Below are 15,200 nucleotides of genomic sequence, written 5' to 3'. Positions count from 1 at the left end.
GAACACACAGCTAGTAAGTGCCAGTCACTGAACTCAAGCAGTCTGGCTTCAGAATCTGAGCCTTTCTATTATTATTATTATATGTGTTTGCCCAAGGGAGTAAAAGAAGCAGTTCCTAAATATTAAATAAATAGAAAGCATGAACATTCTGATTTTTTCATAGTTTCTTAAGCTTAAATTAAGAAATATATTTTGTGTTAAATTGATTTCAAATTCATCCTTGAGTATGGATGAGTTCATTTTTCCAGAGAAAATTCAGCCAAGATTGTGGAGAGAGAACTAGTTGGGAGGTAGAGGCCTGGGGTTTTGCTGACTCAATCATGTCAAGATCTCAAACTCTCAGAGCCTCCCTCAACTTCTGCATCTGCACATACCTACAAAAGCCTCTCCTTGCAGCTGCTTTTAGATGCACTATGCTGTGCATATAATGTGACATGAAAATGCTCTGGAATAGAAATACTATTAAAAAGGAAAACATGAATGTTATTCTTGGTAAACTGATGTGATTCAAGGTATTTTCGCCTTTGGAATAATGTAAGTGGAGGGTTTTTGCTTGGTTTTCTCTTAAGAAGTAAGGCACCTTAATCATTAAGAACCAGATGTATTTCTTTTTCTTCTTGATATTTAAATTCATATCTCAAGTCCCTCAGCTCAATGTCACCTATTTTACCTCTTATCACTTTTTAATTCTTATACTTTTAAATGTATTCTTATTTTTTATTTATAATAATTCTTGCTCATTGAGAGGTTTGGAAAATTCAAAGACATTCAAAAATATATAATTGTATATCATAGGTATCCTCCAATATTTCCAATTCTCTTCTAAAACATGATTTTTATGGTTATATAACCATAACATTTCATTAGAATGAAATTTAGCATAATTTAATCAAACCATTCTTATTTTAAACATTTCAGTTGATGCCAATTGTTTGCTACTATAAGTAACAATGCAACAGACATTCTCTTATTCATTTTGGATGAGGATCATGTAGTCCCTGCAGGAAAAGGGTCTTCCTAGTGCCTATTATAGAGGTTCTCCAAGAGCTTATTGGAATGCAGATTCCAGGGCCCCACCCATGAGGTTCTGGTATGGTCTGAGGAAGAGCCTGGGTAGGTAGGTCCTCTTTTTGAGAAACGCTAACAAGGCTTCTCTTTGATAACACTTACTCCTTCTCACTGGGTTATCAACTTCATTCTGTCTCAATGCCTCCTTAAACAATAAGCTGATTTCAAAGCGTCCATTTCAAACTGGCGCTGGTGAATGTACTCATTTCCAACATAGCTCTTTCATTAATTTAGGTCATTGCGCTATCTCTGTAGTCCACTTTGGCATGCTCCCACCCTACCCCCACTCACCCCACCCCACCCACTTATATCCCATACCATAGCCAGTAAGAGGTTTTTATAGCGCAATGCGATGATGTCATTTCTCTTCTTACTCCAAAAGCCTCCCCTTGTACAACAACAGGGAACCCAGCTTCCCTTGCACACTTCTCTTTCTAACCACACTGGCCTGTTGGCTCCCTGATGCCCTAATCTAAATCACTTCTGCTGGCCCAACCTCTTGTGCCTCTCTTTTCTTTTCTTTCATAGCACATCACAATCTGTAAAGACATGGGTTATTAAAGTCTGTTTCCTACACCTCACCACAAGCTTCATGAGACAGGCACTGAAGCCAATTGTTCATCTCTAATGCCTCGTCCCACACTTGGCCCCGAGCAGTGCCAGTGAAAGGCAGTAAGCTAGGTGGTGATGAACATGGGCTCTGCGATCAAAGGGCTCCCAGCTCTGCTACTCAGCAGCTGTGTGACCTTAAGGAAGTTACCTAACCTCTCTTTGCACCCCCTTTTCTCCATCGGGGATTAAAATAGGGCCACTTTAAAAATTTGTCATGATAATTAAAAGACATAATACAGAAATGCTATAGAATAGCATCTGGCATGTAAAATGTAGCCAATACAGGATAGCTTTTTAAAAGTAGGCACTCACTGTATTCTTGTTAAATAAACAAAATACAATGAAGATTTTTTAAAGTGATTTTCCCAACTCAGCCTCCTGAGTAGCTTAGATTATAGGCGCGTGTCACCACACCCAGCTAAAATGAAGATTTTTGACTTGTTTTTTAGAGACAGGGTCTCTCTCTGTTGCCCAGGTTGGAGTGCAGTGCTGTGATCCTAGCTCCCTGCAGCCTTCAATTCCTGGGCTCAAGCAATCCTCCTGCCTCAGCCTCCTGAGTAACTAGGACTGTAGGTGCATGCCACCATGCCTGGCTCATCTTTTACTTTTTGCAGAGATAAAGTCTTGCTATGTTACTCAGGCTGGTCTCAAACTCCTGATCTCATGTGATCCTCCTGCCTCCGCCTCCTACAACAAGTTTTTAACTGTGTCATTTCTCTTCATCTTTCCTCTCCCCACTTCCACACACAGCCAAAGCATTAGCCCAGTGAACTTCTCCCTACAGCCTACTCCTTAAAATAGCTCCAAGTCTGCCCTGAGAAATCTGCCAAATATACTCTCCATTCCATATTATTAGTTCCAGCTTTGATCCTTTCATCACATCACTTCCTAAAATATGTGCTCATGTGCCAAGTCACCTCTCCTCCTTCCTTTAAATATTTCCTGAAATGTGACCTTCTTCATGGAGCCTTCTTTAAGTGAAACTGAGCTCATCATTCTATCCTCTGTTTCCAACAAATAAGTTAAAGGTGTTGTTTGAGATTCAAAAGCCGTAAATTCAGCTTTTCACTGGCTGCATGGGTCTCAACATTGCAGGGCTGGATGGGTTTCTCCTCTGCCTGCATTTAAAAATGTGAGTCTAAGAGGGCAAAGTGTTTTTTAACTTGCTTTGTATACATTTAGTACAATGCCAATCTACATGGATGCTGAATAAATGTGATTTGATGATGATTTACTTACTTTGTCCAAGCCAGGAATAAAAACCATGAACTCTTAAATCTGTTTCCCCCATGTTACAATACGTTTTATTCTGGATTTATTATGAGGCTGGTTTTCACAGATGCAAAAGAAAGGAGTGATTACATGAAAATATCAAATTAATAACATTATTTTCCACATTATGAGTCCAAAGATACCTTTAGAACAGTGCCAGTCTATATTAAAAGGTGCCTCATTTAAAGTTCAATTGCATATGTTTTATGGGTTATTTTGGACATCTAAAATGAACAACCAAAACACGTCAATACTCATTTTTAAAGTACTTGTTGTATTCGGTGCATGTACCATTATGGAGAACTTACACTCGGAGCAAAAAGATTTGTAGCAAAGCATATGACCTTCTTCCCACTACAATGACCATCCCCTAATTAGGCAATGCATCTGATAGTCATTAACAGGAATGAGATAATGAATCACTTTCTCTCTTCTTTGTTAATTTGCTGTAACCAAGCGGCTAATGGATGTCAGAGCTGAGTGATTGCACTGATTATAGTGATTTATAGTTGCAACAAAACAATTTAAAACCATTCTGATTATTCATGTTAAAGATGCTTTATGTTTTGTTTACTAAATGTTTTATGTCTCCCTTTCTCTCACCCCTAAAGTACTGTCCCCCTCCTTCTCTGCCACTTTTCAAAAAAAGATCTCTTCCTGGAAAACTTGGAAGTTGAAGGCTTTATTGTTTTAAACTAAGCCATTTCATTTTGTTTATATATAGAGAGAGATATATAAAGTTTACCCAGTAGAAACAAAAAGCCTTAGGGTTGGAAAGAAAACTTCAGTGGTGCCTAGTTCAAAAGAAGACAGAAATGAGAGGAAATAAGGAAAACTTCAAGCCACTTACCTTAGGGCTTCCAGTCCCTTCCTCATCCTCCACAGACACATCAGTAGCCAGTATCTCGGCTTTGATGGTATCCAGAGCCCTGAGAATCCAGCTGTGCTGCCGTTTGATTTGCCTCTGCAGCTCCTTCCATTGACTTGCAATCATCCGCAGCATGTCCTTCAGTCCTTCTCCAAAAGGAGGGGAAAGCAGAAGTTGTGGGCCTGAATGAATCTTTGCTCATTATTTTTATTTAGTAAATTAGATGGCTATTTTAAACAATATAAATATTTTTAAGTGACCATTACCATCACCTGCCATATCAACATTTGTCACTCAGAATAGAAACAGGCAATTCTTGACAGGAGGTATAAGGACACAAAAATGTGATAACCACATAAATCTCTGGCTTGGAAACTGACTTACTCAGTATATTGACTTAAAAAAAATACATGAGGAACAAAAATCACAATGTATAAAAATTAGTAACATTACAGTTTCACATTCCAAATAAAACGCTCTGTGTGTATCTGTGTAGAGACTTCATAATGATAAAAAACATCTACGGAACTAGGTAAAGTCAATTCAATGAGAAATACAGTAAATAGGCCAGAATTAAGACAGCAGTCTTTAACATTAGCAAATCCAATTAATACTATCTTTTTCCTGTTTAGCTTTGCTAAGCTCAAACCTAGAGCCAAACTGTAAGTCATCCATCCTGTCTTATGGTCTTCTATTATCAGGATAAGTATAACCAAATGACAAAATTATTTTTTATTTATTATCTGTTCCTTATAAATATATTAATACTGGGGTAAGAATTGGTTGAAGGCCAAAAACTCTGCAAGATGTTCATGTGTGTGAAGTGGCAGGGAAATAATTTAGACTGCTTGCCTTATATCTGTAATGATATCTATAAGTACCCTAATGCGTATGCATTATAACTATATATACAGTTCTCATTCATTATCTTAATGTTATTTCCAGAGCACCTACATCAAAAAGCATGTCAATGTGGAGTTTTCAAGAATGTAATTTCAACTGAAACTCAGGCGAAGAGCAAGCCCAAAATAAAATGAACAGACCATTTGGAGGCAGTATTTCATCTTATAAGTATCACAGCATTGTATGCAGTATATGAAACATTTATAAATCCTGAAGGTCAATCTGATAATGTAAATATTAATAATACATAAGGAAGTGAATATATGCAGTAATTTACAGCAATGCTTCTTCATTCTTAATAGTCTGGAGACATAAAGACTTGCAATATTTCAGGAGGATTTACCTGCTTTGTGAGATGCAATAAGCTCAAGAAGTTGGTGTCCTTCCTCCTCCACAGCTTCCTTGAGAGCACAATGACTGTCTACATTCAACTTAAAACTCTGCAAGGAAAAATATGAGCATCAAACCCTGGCAAGGCAGTTACACATAAAACATCCATATAAAATTACTTGCTACTTTTTATCAAGAACCACACAGCCCAATTTACCCAATAGACAAACTAATTTGCAATACTAAAAGCTATTGATATTTGGGATCTGGGCTCAAAATGTTTCCATTAGATTAGCTGAGTGCATCTGTTTGGAAACAGCTGACAAACCTAGAAATTCATTAGGTTTTTATGAAAAGTCACATCCCGTAGGCTATATCAAGAGTAGCAGTGTTCTATAAAATATACTGAATTTCTACTAGCACATATGAGCTCTTTTCTTCATTTTTTAGAAATGTTAGTGATAGCACTATTTATGAAACCATAAAAAATTGGCAGCATAAAATATATTAGCCTTATGTGTACATATATAAACCCATTAATATAGTAGGGTTTGATTCAGCTCTGTTTCTCAGATATCACACAACAAAGAATACAGTGGCAGATTCCGGTGCCGCACTGAGGAGTTAAATGTCTTTCAGATCTTTGCTTTTTAAAAGTTTATTACCTAAAATATGACACTGCCTTATAAACGAATACATCAAGCACAATCAGGCATTTTTCACTCATGATAGTTATCCAGAAGACAAAAACTGCTGTCATAGTTGAAATCTAACTCAGAGTCATTTCTTTCAGGGTGTCTTCCCTAATGCTTTATGTGGAATTAATTACTCCCCACTCTCTGCTCCTTATATCTGCTTCTACTGTAAAATTTATCTTACTATATGCTGCTTTATTTCTATCCTTGGCTATGAAATTATAAGTAATTTGAAAAATTGCCAGTTTTACATTTATCCCCAATTCATGTCACATTCAAGTTGCTCAATAGATGTTTGCATGAATTGTGGATATCCGTTGAACAGTAACACTCTGAAGGGGAAGGTTTCCATTTAAATATTTCAAGAAACATAGATGACTTTCCAAAGATTTTTCCATCTCTGGAATCTCATAAGGCATTCCAACCATAGGAGGTCCAGTGGAGAGTAATCACACTAACCAATCTATTGAACCAATGGTTAATTTGGGGGGTGAAAATTCATTCCTTGACTAATTGGAACCAGCATGGATTTTGAAATGCTGTGTGGCCAAATTTTGGCTTCTCCATGATGAGTCTCCAAAATATATATGTTTTGCTCTCACTAAACATTTATTGAGAAGGTCTGCACTGCACACTGCACTGTACTTGGTATTAAGAATATCTGATAGAAGTTTGAAATGATACAGTTCCAGGTAGAATATAATTTTGGATTAAAGAAGTAAATCAATCATAAATTGTGAAATTAGGTATTCAGGTTCATTCATTCACTTAGAAACCATGTACTGTGCCCATTCCATACACTGTGCTGGGCAATAGAGATTTAAGAGTATAAAGCATGGCCTCCGGCCCCAAAGGGCAACTGAACATGTTACTAGGAGAATGAAGTGTAGCCTGAATCATCCTGGGTGGTCAGTGGTGAGTCCGAACTCTCTTTTTCTCAGCAGAGAAAATGGATCTTTTTAAAGTTCAGAATACTGAAACAATGATCAAAAGAACCTAGAAATGAAGGAGATAGAGATATGCAGATCAAGCCATGAAGTATAAAGATAAGAATTATAAGTTATTATAATTGTAAGTCATTGTTAAAAGATGAGTCCAGAATGATGAATCATTTAATCTGACTAGAGGCATAAGATACAATAAAGTTTCAGCAGCCAATATAACAGAAAATGACAATATCAGGTTTCCCCAAGGCTGTTCACCATTTCTTGTACTGTCCTCTTTTAGCTACAGGTACCTGGTTGAATAAAATAAAACATGGTAATGTATGGGAAACCTCATGCTTCTGATCAATCCAAACTATATATTACCTATGAAAAATTAAATGCTTGTTATTTATAGTCAAAACATGACTGCACTTACTTTTTGCCACTGCCACGGACATCCTCAACTCTGAAGCAATGCCATGCAGAATGAGATACATGTGTGTTTTAGGGAGCAGGGACAGGGTAAAGAGAACACCTAAGATCACCCAAGAGCACCAAAATTTAGGAAGAAACTTATTGTAGACATTTTCTCATAACTGTAAATTTAGCCTAGGGCTCTCTTTGATTCACTGTTTACTTACAATAGACCTGTTTTGAATAGTTGGTAATCATGAGCTTCCAAAGAGGTGCATGAGGTCTATGTCTCAGAGCAAATGGGAATCTAAGGAACCATAAGTGGTTGAATAATTTGATATAATTGAAGCCAAGAGTATAGAATAGATGCAGCTGGAACTGGCTATGCTTCAAGATGACATGGAAGCATTTGATTAGGAAATTGGAAAAGATGAGGTATTCATTATTAGGAAAAAGATAATCTGATAAGCTTGATGCTGTAGAAAAGAACCATTTAACATAACTGTTACCCAAATGGTACAATATTGCTTGATTTTCAGGTGCACCCATTAACCATTAATAATATCAACTAAGGAATTCACAATGAGCCTCTGAGAAGGCAGACGAGCAGGCACATTAACAAAATTGTCAATGAAATTTCTGGCTGCTAAAGGATTCTATAATAAGCTCTCTCCATTTTGCCCCCACCTTTTCCCAAGGGAAGGAAGCTTAGATGAAAGGTTTTATTTTTTTGTTGCTGTTCTTTCCTTAAACTTGATACTTGAGCACATTTCCATTCTTCAGCAATGCCCTATGGTGTACAGTCCCTCTACAATATCCATAGCACTCCCTGAAAATGCAGAGCATTCTCTGAAGAATGAATTTATGGCAAGAACATTGCCATAGGCAGTTACCATAGTCCTATGGCACTGATTATATGAAATTCCATAAATATGAGTAATCTGCTTCCTGGATGACACCAGATCTTTTTAGCATCTTTAAAGCAATGCGTAGACAAATGACTAGAAGAGAATAACTAAGGAAATGGAAAAACACAATGACTGAAACAAGCACAGGATTATCAAAGATTCACCAATGGGCATTTCTATTACTATAACCTCTAGCATCACCAGCTTGCATATATCTGGATGTACTACTTATTGGCAGGAACAAACTTTGAGTATTCCCACTGATTGTACTTTGGTCATGATCAGATTTGCAAAGCAGATAAAATATCTAATCCTTTTCACTCATATTTCTGAATAGCCCAGTTTGATAGTCACGTGGACATAAAACCAAGGAAATATATGCCGTGACGCAAACAGATATCCTGGTACAAGAAAAAGTGGGAAAGATCATAAGCACATTCAAAGGCTTAAATGTCCAGAGTGGTTCAATCTTAGCAGTATCAAATCATGAACACAGACTTTCGATCACCTGATGGAAATATTGTTAGTTTTTGCCAGGTCCACTGAGTTCCATTAGTCTTGTGATGTTCATGAATAAGTAGAAAGGACAAAAAGAGTTAGATTATTTTCTGGCCTAAGTTTTGTTTTTTCACAAGGCATAAATTCATATAATAAATATTTATTGAGTAGTATTTGTCAAGCCTATAGATACAAAAGTTAACAATATACAATCCTTATCCTCAAACAGTTTATATTCTATTATGTAAAGGAGATAAGAAAACAGGTAGCTTTACAAGACCCAGCAAAGAATAAATATGTAATTAGGGTTTAGTGCATAACACAGAGTGGTGGGGCCTTAAGCAAACTAAACGGTGATATGCCTTGACCAATGGGATTCAAGGTTTTTTTTAAAAAAAAATTATTTAAGAATTACGCTGGCCAAGTAAAAACAAGGCTAAATTAGCTGGGTGTGGTGGCACGCACATATAGTCCTAGCTACTCGGAAAGCTGAGGTGGGAAGACTGCCTGAGCCCAGGAGTGAGCTATGATCGTACCACTGCACTCCAGCCTGGGCAATAGAGCAAGACTCTGCCTTTAAAATAAAATAAAATACAAACAAGACGGATTTTTATAGTCTGTATAAGTGCTGGATAGGGGTTGTGGGAGCCCATGCTGGGATCCAGGTTCAGCAGAGCCTAGCAGGGAGCTTGTGGAGAAAGAACTGATTTGTACATGGGCCTGAAGATACTCTTACATTATAGTATGAAGCAGGGAGCCACAAGCAGCTCAGTGTGGCTAGGGCAGGATGCAAGCAAGAAAGACAGCAGCTATGGCTACACAGGACTTGACCCCAAGAACCATGAAAGAGTGATGGAAGAATATGCCAGTGACATGGGAGAGTGGCTGGTGCAAATCTGTGATCTAGAAATCTTTCTAGCTATTGCATATAGTGTTGATTTTAAAAGGGCAGACTGGAGACAAGGAAGCCATTTAGGAAGCTGCTGTGGTAATACAGGCCAGATGTTTCTGCATGCTCATATTTTTTTTAATTAAAAAAGGTATGCTTTTCCTTCTAAGTGAATAGAAGAAAAAAATGGACAAAATCTTCTGTCTTTTTAAGTTTCTCTCAGTGCGTGAGAGAAGCATGTGCCAGAATTTAGTTCTTTGGCTGTTCTGATGATAAATACCAGAGGTTATTAGTCAGGAGTCTCCAAATGTGAAAGACATATTGAACTGATGAACTTTTACTCCCACTGTCATTTTAAAGAGATGGTATATATGCTGATGAATAAGACACTTGACGACACTTTTTCTTCACACAAAAGATTTTTACTACCCTAAGAAAAAGAAAACTTGCCTTTTTACAAGGGCAGGAGGAAGAATGTGTGTTCAGCCAGAAAAGCCAAGGCTTGAAAAGTCACCTGCTATCTGCCTCAGGCCATCTCTGCCCAGGCTCCACTCTGAGCTGTGCCCAGAACCACTCTCCATTCTCAGAGGGGCTCCTGGGGGAGAAGAAAGCCATGATCCTCCGAGTAGTTTCTCTTCTCCTCTCCACAATGCCATCCACAGAGGATGGGCAGATGTACCTGTCCTCAAAATATATCTTTAAAATGCCACATATACCAAGAATTGGAAGATTTCTATGAGTAAGCATTTAAGAACCTCCTGAAAACTTGATAAGACATTAGATAGCCATCAAAATGAAGACTAAGCAATCACATGGACAATACATAGATCATGCCACAAAAAATGAAGATTCCAAATTGTATCTATGATAAAATTACATATGTATAAGTAAATAGTCTTAGTACTTAGAAAAAGACTGCAAAAAAAACACAACAAAATGTTAACATAATTTGTACAGGGTTGAACTTGGAGTTACCATGGTCTGATCTTAGGGAACAAGCTCTGGGTGCTTTAGTTTTCTAAAATATAAAATGGAAATAATACTATCTAACTTCTAGGTGGCTGTGAGACTTAGAGATAATGAATGTAAAGCATTGAAACACTGAGAATTGGAGATAATAAATATAAAGCATTAAAGCAGTGCCAGGCAATGAGTGAGACTAAAAAAATTATTATGAATTTTAAAATTCATTTTCTCTATTTTCCAAATATTCTATGTAATAGATGGTACTTTGTGACATTTTCAGGTGATAAGGGTTCTTTATTGTTGAGGTTCTCTGAATTCCTCAAGGGCAGACACCAGGTTTCCTTTGCCGTATGCTTCTACCCAGCAAAGGTCTGCGCACAGAGGACTCTCTAAAACATAAATGCTGCTGTATGAGACATGGGGAAGAGTAAGCCCAGACTGAGAATCCAATGATTGGGTATTCCTGTTGCCTCAAGTGTGTGCCCTTGGATGAGTCATTTAACCCATCAGGGCTTCTGTTTCCTTATTTATCATCCAGGCATTTGGACTCAATATTTCCCAGCCCTTGAACACTTTGGTTTTACCTTCTCTAAGCCAGGCAGTTAAGCATAGGCAGCTTGGGAGAATTTTGATTTATTTTAAATCAGAGAATGTTCAAAAGGGGAAGAATCCCAAAGGCTATCTAACCACTCATCTACCCAAGGGCAGCTCTGTCTCTCAACCATCCCAGGCAGATGTGTCCCTTCTATTTTTAACCACCTCAAGGGAAGTCTCTTCTAAGGTCTCATCCTGAGTCCGCAACATTTCTTCTCAGGAATTTAAGAACTCTGTGAAGAACAGTGTAAGCTTCCCACTGCTTCGCATTCTTTTGCCAAGTCATCCCTCCAGTGTATGGGTTGGAAATCAGAAGCACTGTGAGAATATTCCAACAAAATCCACACATCCAATCAATCAGCAAGCCCTGACCATTTATTTCCGCTTCTTCATCTCTCCATATTGACTAACACTGCCTTAGATTAAGGCTTTCATTGTCATCCCTTGCCAGGTTAACTAGAATCACAGCCCTCCTCAAAACTAGACTTACTCCTTATTTGTTGTATGCCTATGAAGGTGCAGATGGTGTCTTAAGCTTGAAGGATATGGCTATAAAGAAGACAGACATGGTCCCTGCTCTCACAGAACTCACAGTCATATGTGTGTGTGTGTGTGTGTGTGTGTGTGTGTGTGTGTGTGTGTGTGCGTGCGTACGTGTGCTGGGGTGGAGGCGGGGGACACTATGTAAACAAGGAATTGCAGTCAGCTGTGTCAAGGGAATTATGACATGGTGTAGAACGGGACTGTTGACAAGCAAGGGCTCTGGAGCTGGACAGCCTGGGTTCAAATCCTGACTCCTCCATCGCCCACTGTGTAGCTTTGGCCAACCTCTGTGTACTCAGTTACTTCATCTATAGATGAGGGGAAATGTTAATGCCCACTTTATGGGGTTGTTGTGAGGATGAAATGCCTTGATACATGCAGAATGGAGCCTGGCATATTGCAATAATGCAAGTGGTTTTATTATGCAAAATGACCTTCCTACAAAACAACTCTGACATTAAGACTCTCCAATGGCTTGCCAGGGTGGAGAATAAGATCCAGGCCCTGAGCATGACCTACAGGGCCCTCTGAGACCCCAGCCAACTCAACTTCACAGGCCACATATCTGCCTTGAAATGTGCCTGGATTGCTTAAAGTTTCCAGCTCACACCAGCTGTCTTGCTACTCCGATTCTACTCTGGCTGGCACTTCTGCCTGGCAAGCTCTTCCCCTTGAAAAGCCCTGCGCATCCTTTAAGATTCATCTCAGGTGTGACCTTCTCTAGCAAGCTCTCCCTGACCATCTTCGACCCAACTGGTTTCCCCACCCTTGGCACCCACGGTACTTGTGCAGAGTTCAAACCTTCACTTACTACGTTGTGTTAAAATTATTGATGTGTCTGTTTTGCATACAAGAGTTCCTTGAGAGTAGAACTCTTTATTTTACTCATTTTTGTATCCTCAGTGTCTAGGACAGTGCCTGGCACACAGCACATAACTAACAAATGTTCAGGGAAATGAATGCATGGAGATTTGTACCACAAATCTCCCCACGTAGCTTTTAAACAGCTTGTGGCATTTTGGGAGACACTGGTACAATCACTCTTCACTTGGAAGTAGTTGATAAATGTCCCCAAATTTTACTCAGTGAACACCATGTAAATGAGCTGTCATGTTCCTTCACTTACAAAATTACTTGCCAATTACAGTTAGATGATCCCAGCGTAATTGCCATGTAAACTGTACCCTGGCTGAGATAGCCCAAATCATCAATTAACTTTGCCCTCTCGTCATGTGGTACTTACCACATAATTAAATAAATGGTCAGCCGCTACCACAATTGTCTATTTCCCCAACAAAATGAAGTGGCTACATTTGTCATTGATTTATCAGTTATGACAATCTGTAACACACCTCTAGGTATAAAAGCAGAAGCTTTAAAAAAAAAACAGAACTCTGTACTCTTGAGAAAGATGTTCCAGGTTTTTGATCAAAAAGATAAGCATTATAAAATCTTTGTTTTCCTTTTGGAAAAAAAAAAAGAGAGAAGATACTGAGATATGAAGACAAAAAATCCTCCTTCTTCCTGAGGAGAGTTTCTTCCTGAAACCTCAGACAATAAAAACATTTCCAAGAATTTGAAAGTGAATTTAGCTCTTCAAACAAGTTACAATATATTTCAAACAAACAGTTTTTTTTTTGTTTTTTTTTTTGGTGCAAAGTAGATGCATCTTACTGAATCTGACGTTCTTTTCTGATAGACTGGCTAATATGTTATGCAAGAATTAGATAGATGGGAGAGATCCTGAATGTTGATGGTGGCTTCAAGTGACAGCATTTTCATTTGCGTCTCTGGATGCCATCTCCACACCTGACACAGGTAATCACATTCACTTCCCAGCATGGCCACATTAGGCCAAATGGATTCCCAAACAGGGGTTCTGTCTAAAGGGACCATTTGACTTCCAGAACACACTGTTTGGAGGCCCTGATTGAAAAGGAGGTCAATGCTGGCCCAAATATTTCTCTACTCCCTGAGGTGGAATAATTGACGTGCAGCAGCCCCTACAGATGTGGATTCACGAGAGTGATGGATTGATATAAGTATATTATTCACACGTACAGCTGCTAATATACAGGTCCCAGTGCAAACACCAGGACTTAAGAATATTATGTGGATTTAGGACAATCCCTGAAGGACTCCAGTTCCATTAAAAATTTGTTTGGCAGCCTGGGGCAGATCTATTCCAACTCCCATATGCTTCATGCATTTGAGAGGGGGAACTAAACCACTTTAAAAATAAATTTAATAAATTTTGTAATGTCAAGTCATTAACATCCTGTCTAGTCAAACTGTCTTCATATTTTGAAACAGTAACATTTACCTCTGAAATTAAAAAACATTCAAATATCTGAGTTAACATTTTATCTGAGAAAACATTCCTGGTGTTTTTTGCCAAAGGCGATAAATTGCATCCTGAAAACAGAAGAAAACATTCCTATTTTTCCCTCTGTAGATGTTTTTCTTGTCACAAATATACCAAACAATACCTAGAAAGTCCTGTGACAAGTCCATTTTGATTTGTAAATGGTAGAGGAAATAACTTGCAGACATGCTCAGTTATCGTTTGATGATTTATAACATTCGTTAGAATCTGTTGCCCACAGTGATTCTAACACTGCTTTTATAAATGCTCATTCATTCACTTAGCAGATTTTGTTTGTTTTTTTTGTTTTGTTTTTGTTTGTTTGTTTCTGAGACGGAGTCTTGCTCAGCCGCCCAGGCTGGAGTGCAGTGGTGCAATCTTGGCTCACTGCAACCACTGTGAGCACTGCGCCCGGCCTTAGCAGATACTTTTAATACCTATCATGCATGTGCAAGACTGGGAGTTGGGGGAGACACCACAGAGACAAAAGCCGTCCCTCAAGTAGGTGACAGCATCAAGACAACAGCTGAGGGGAGGGTGGGCAGGGAGAATTTCAACTCATCTAAGAACACCCAAGCTTCTCACGCCAAATGTTCCTGGGTCTCCAAGGAAGATTCCCCCAAATGATAAAAGCATCCTCATCCTCACATAAAACATGTTTATTTCACCTTCACAACAACCCTATAGATACATAATAGGCATTTTTCTGGCTAATGTAAAGATCTGGAAGTTTAACTTCATATTATTTATATCAGGTGAATTATTTCAAGATTCCAAAATTCCACGTAATGCAGTAGAGAAGTAGGATAAGCTCATGAATCTACACATGGAGAGAGATGGTAGGTGACCACACTCGGGCTCATGTGAGTCTCTCATCCATGCACGGTGTCCTTCAACCTGTGCATGGACCCTTACAGTGTGAGGCTTGTCTGTAAACCTTCTCTTCAATGCTTAGTATAATACTGCCGTAAATAGGAAGTGCTTAATAAATGCAGTGTTTCCCTGACATTCTAATTAAAAACAGTCATTATTTCCTAAAGAGAAAAATAAAGGAATAAATTAGTAAAATGGGCACTAACAATTTTCAAAACAATAACTACTGGGTATTATGGCCCAAGAATCCTTAAACTGAGACAGGCAAAAGTACATTCCCAGGTGCTTGAAACAGTGCAGGAGTCCTATTTAACAGAAAAGGGAAGATAACACTATTTGTCTCCCAGATGCACACAAAATTAGAGTTACATGAGTAAAGGAATGTAGTCCAAGACTTTCATATGTCCAAAATGAGCCTCCTACACTACCATTCCCACATACCAACCTCAAAATGCCTGCATGCTATAAATTTCTGA

At 38.4% G+C, this 15,200-nt stretch overlaps 1 protein-coding gene across 2 annotated transcripts in view; it reads right to left on the bottom strand.

The window, feature by feature from the left end:
• AKAP6 (A-kinase anchoring protein 6) overlaps positions 1–15,200 on the bottom strand; it is a 526,643-nt gene that overhangs the window by 242,756 nt on the left and 268,687 nt on the right. For both annotated transcript variants that reach the window (XM_015143518.3, XM_077940883.1), the window contains exons 6-7: positions 5,067–5,163; positions 3,803–3,966 (exon numbers count right to left, since the gene is read on the bottom strand). In XM_015143518.3, the coding sequence (XP_014999004.3) occupies positions 3,803–3,966; positions 5,067–5,163 (261 nt within the window). The remainder of the gene's footprint in view (positions 1–3,802; positions 3,967–5,066; positions 5,164–15,200) is intronic.

The sequence above is a fragment of the Macaca mulatta genome, chromosome 7, assembly GCF_049350105.2.
Source record: "Macaca mulatta isolate MMU2019108-1 chromosome 7, T2T-MMU8v2.0, whole genome shotgun sequence".
Taxonomy (NCBI): domain Eukaryota; kingdom Metazoa; phylum Chordata; class Mammalia; order Primates; family Cercopithecidae; genus Macaca; species Macaca mulatta.
Note: the sequence above shows the minus strand (reverse complement) of the source record. Positions and strands in the feature narration are given on the sequence as shown.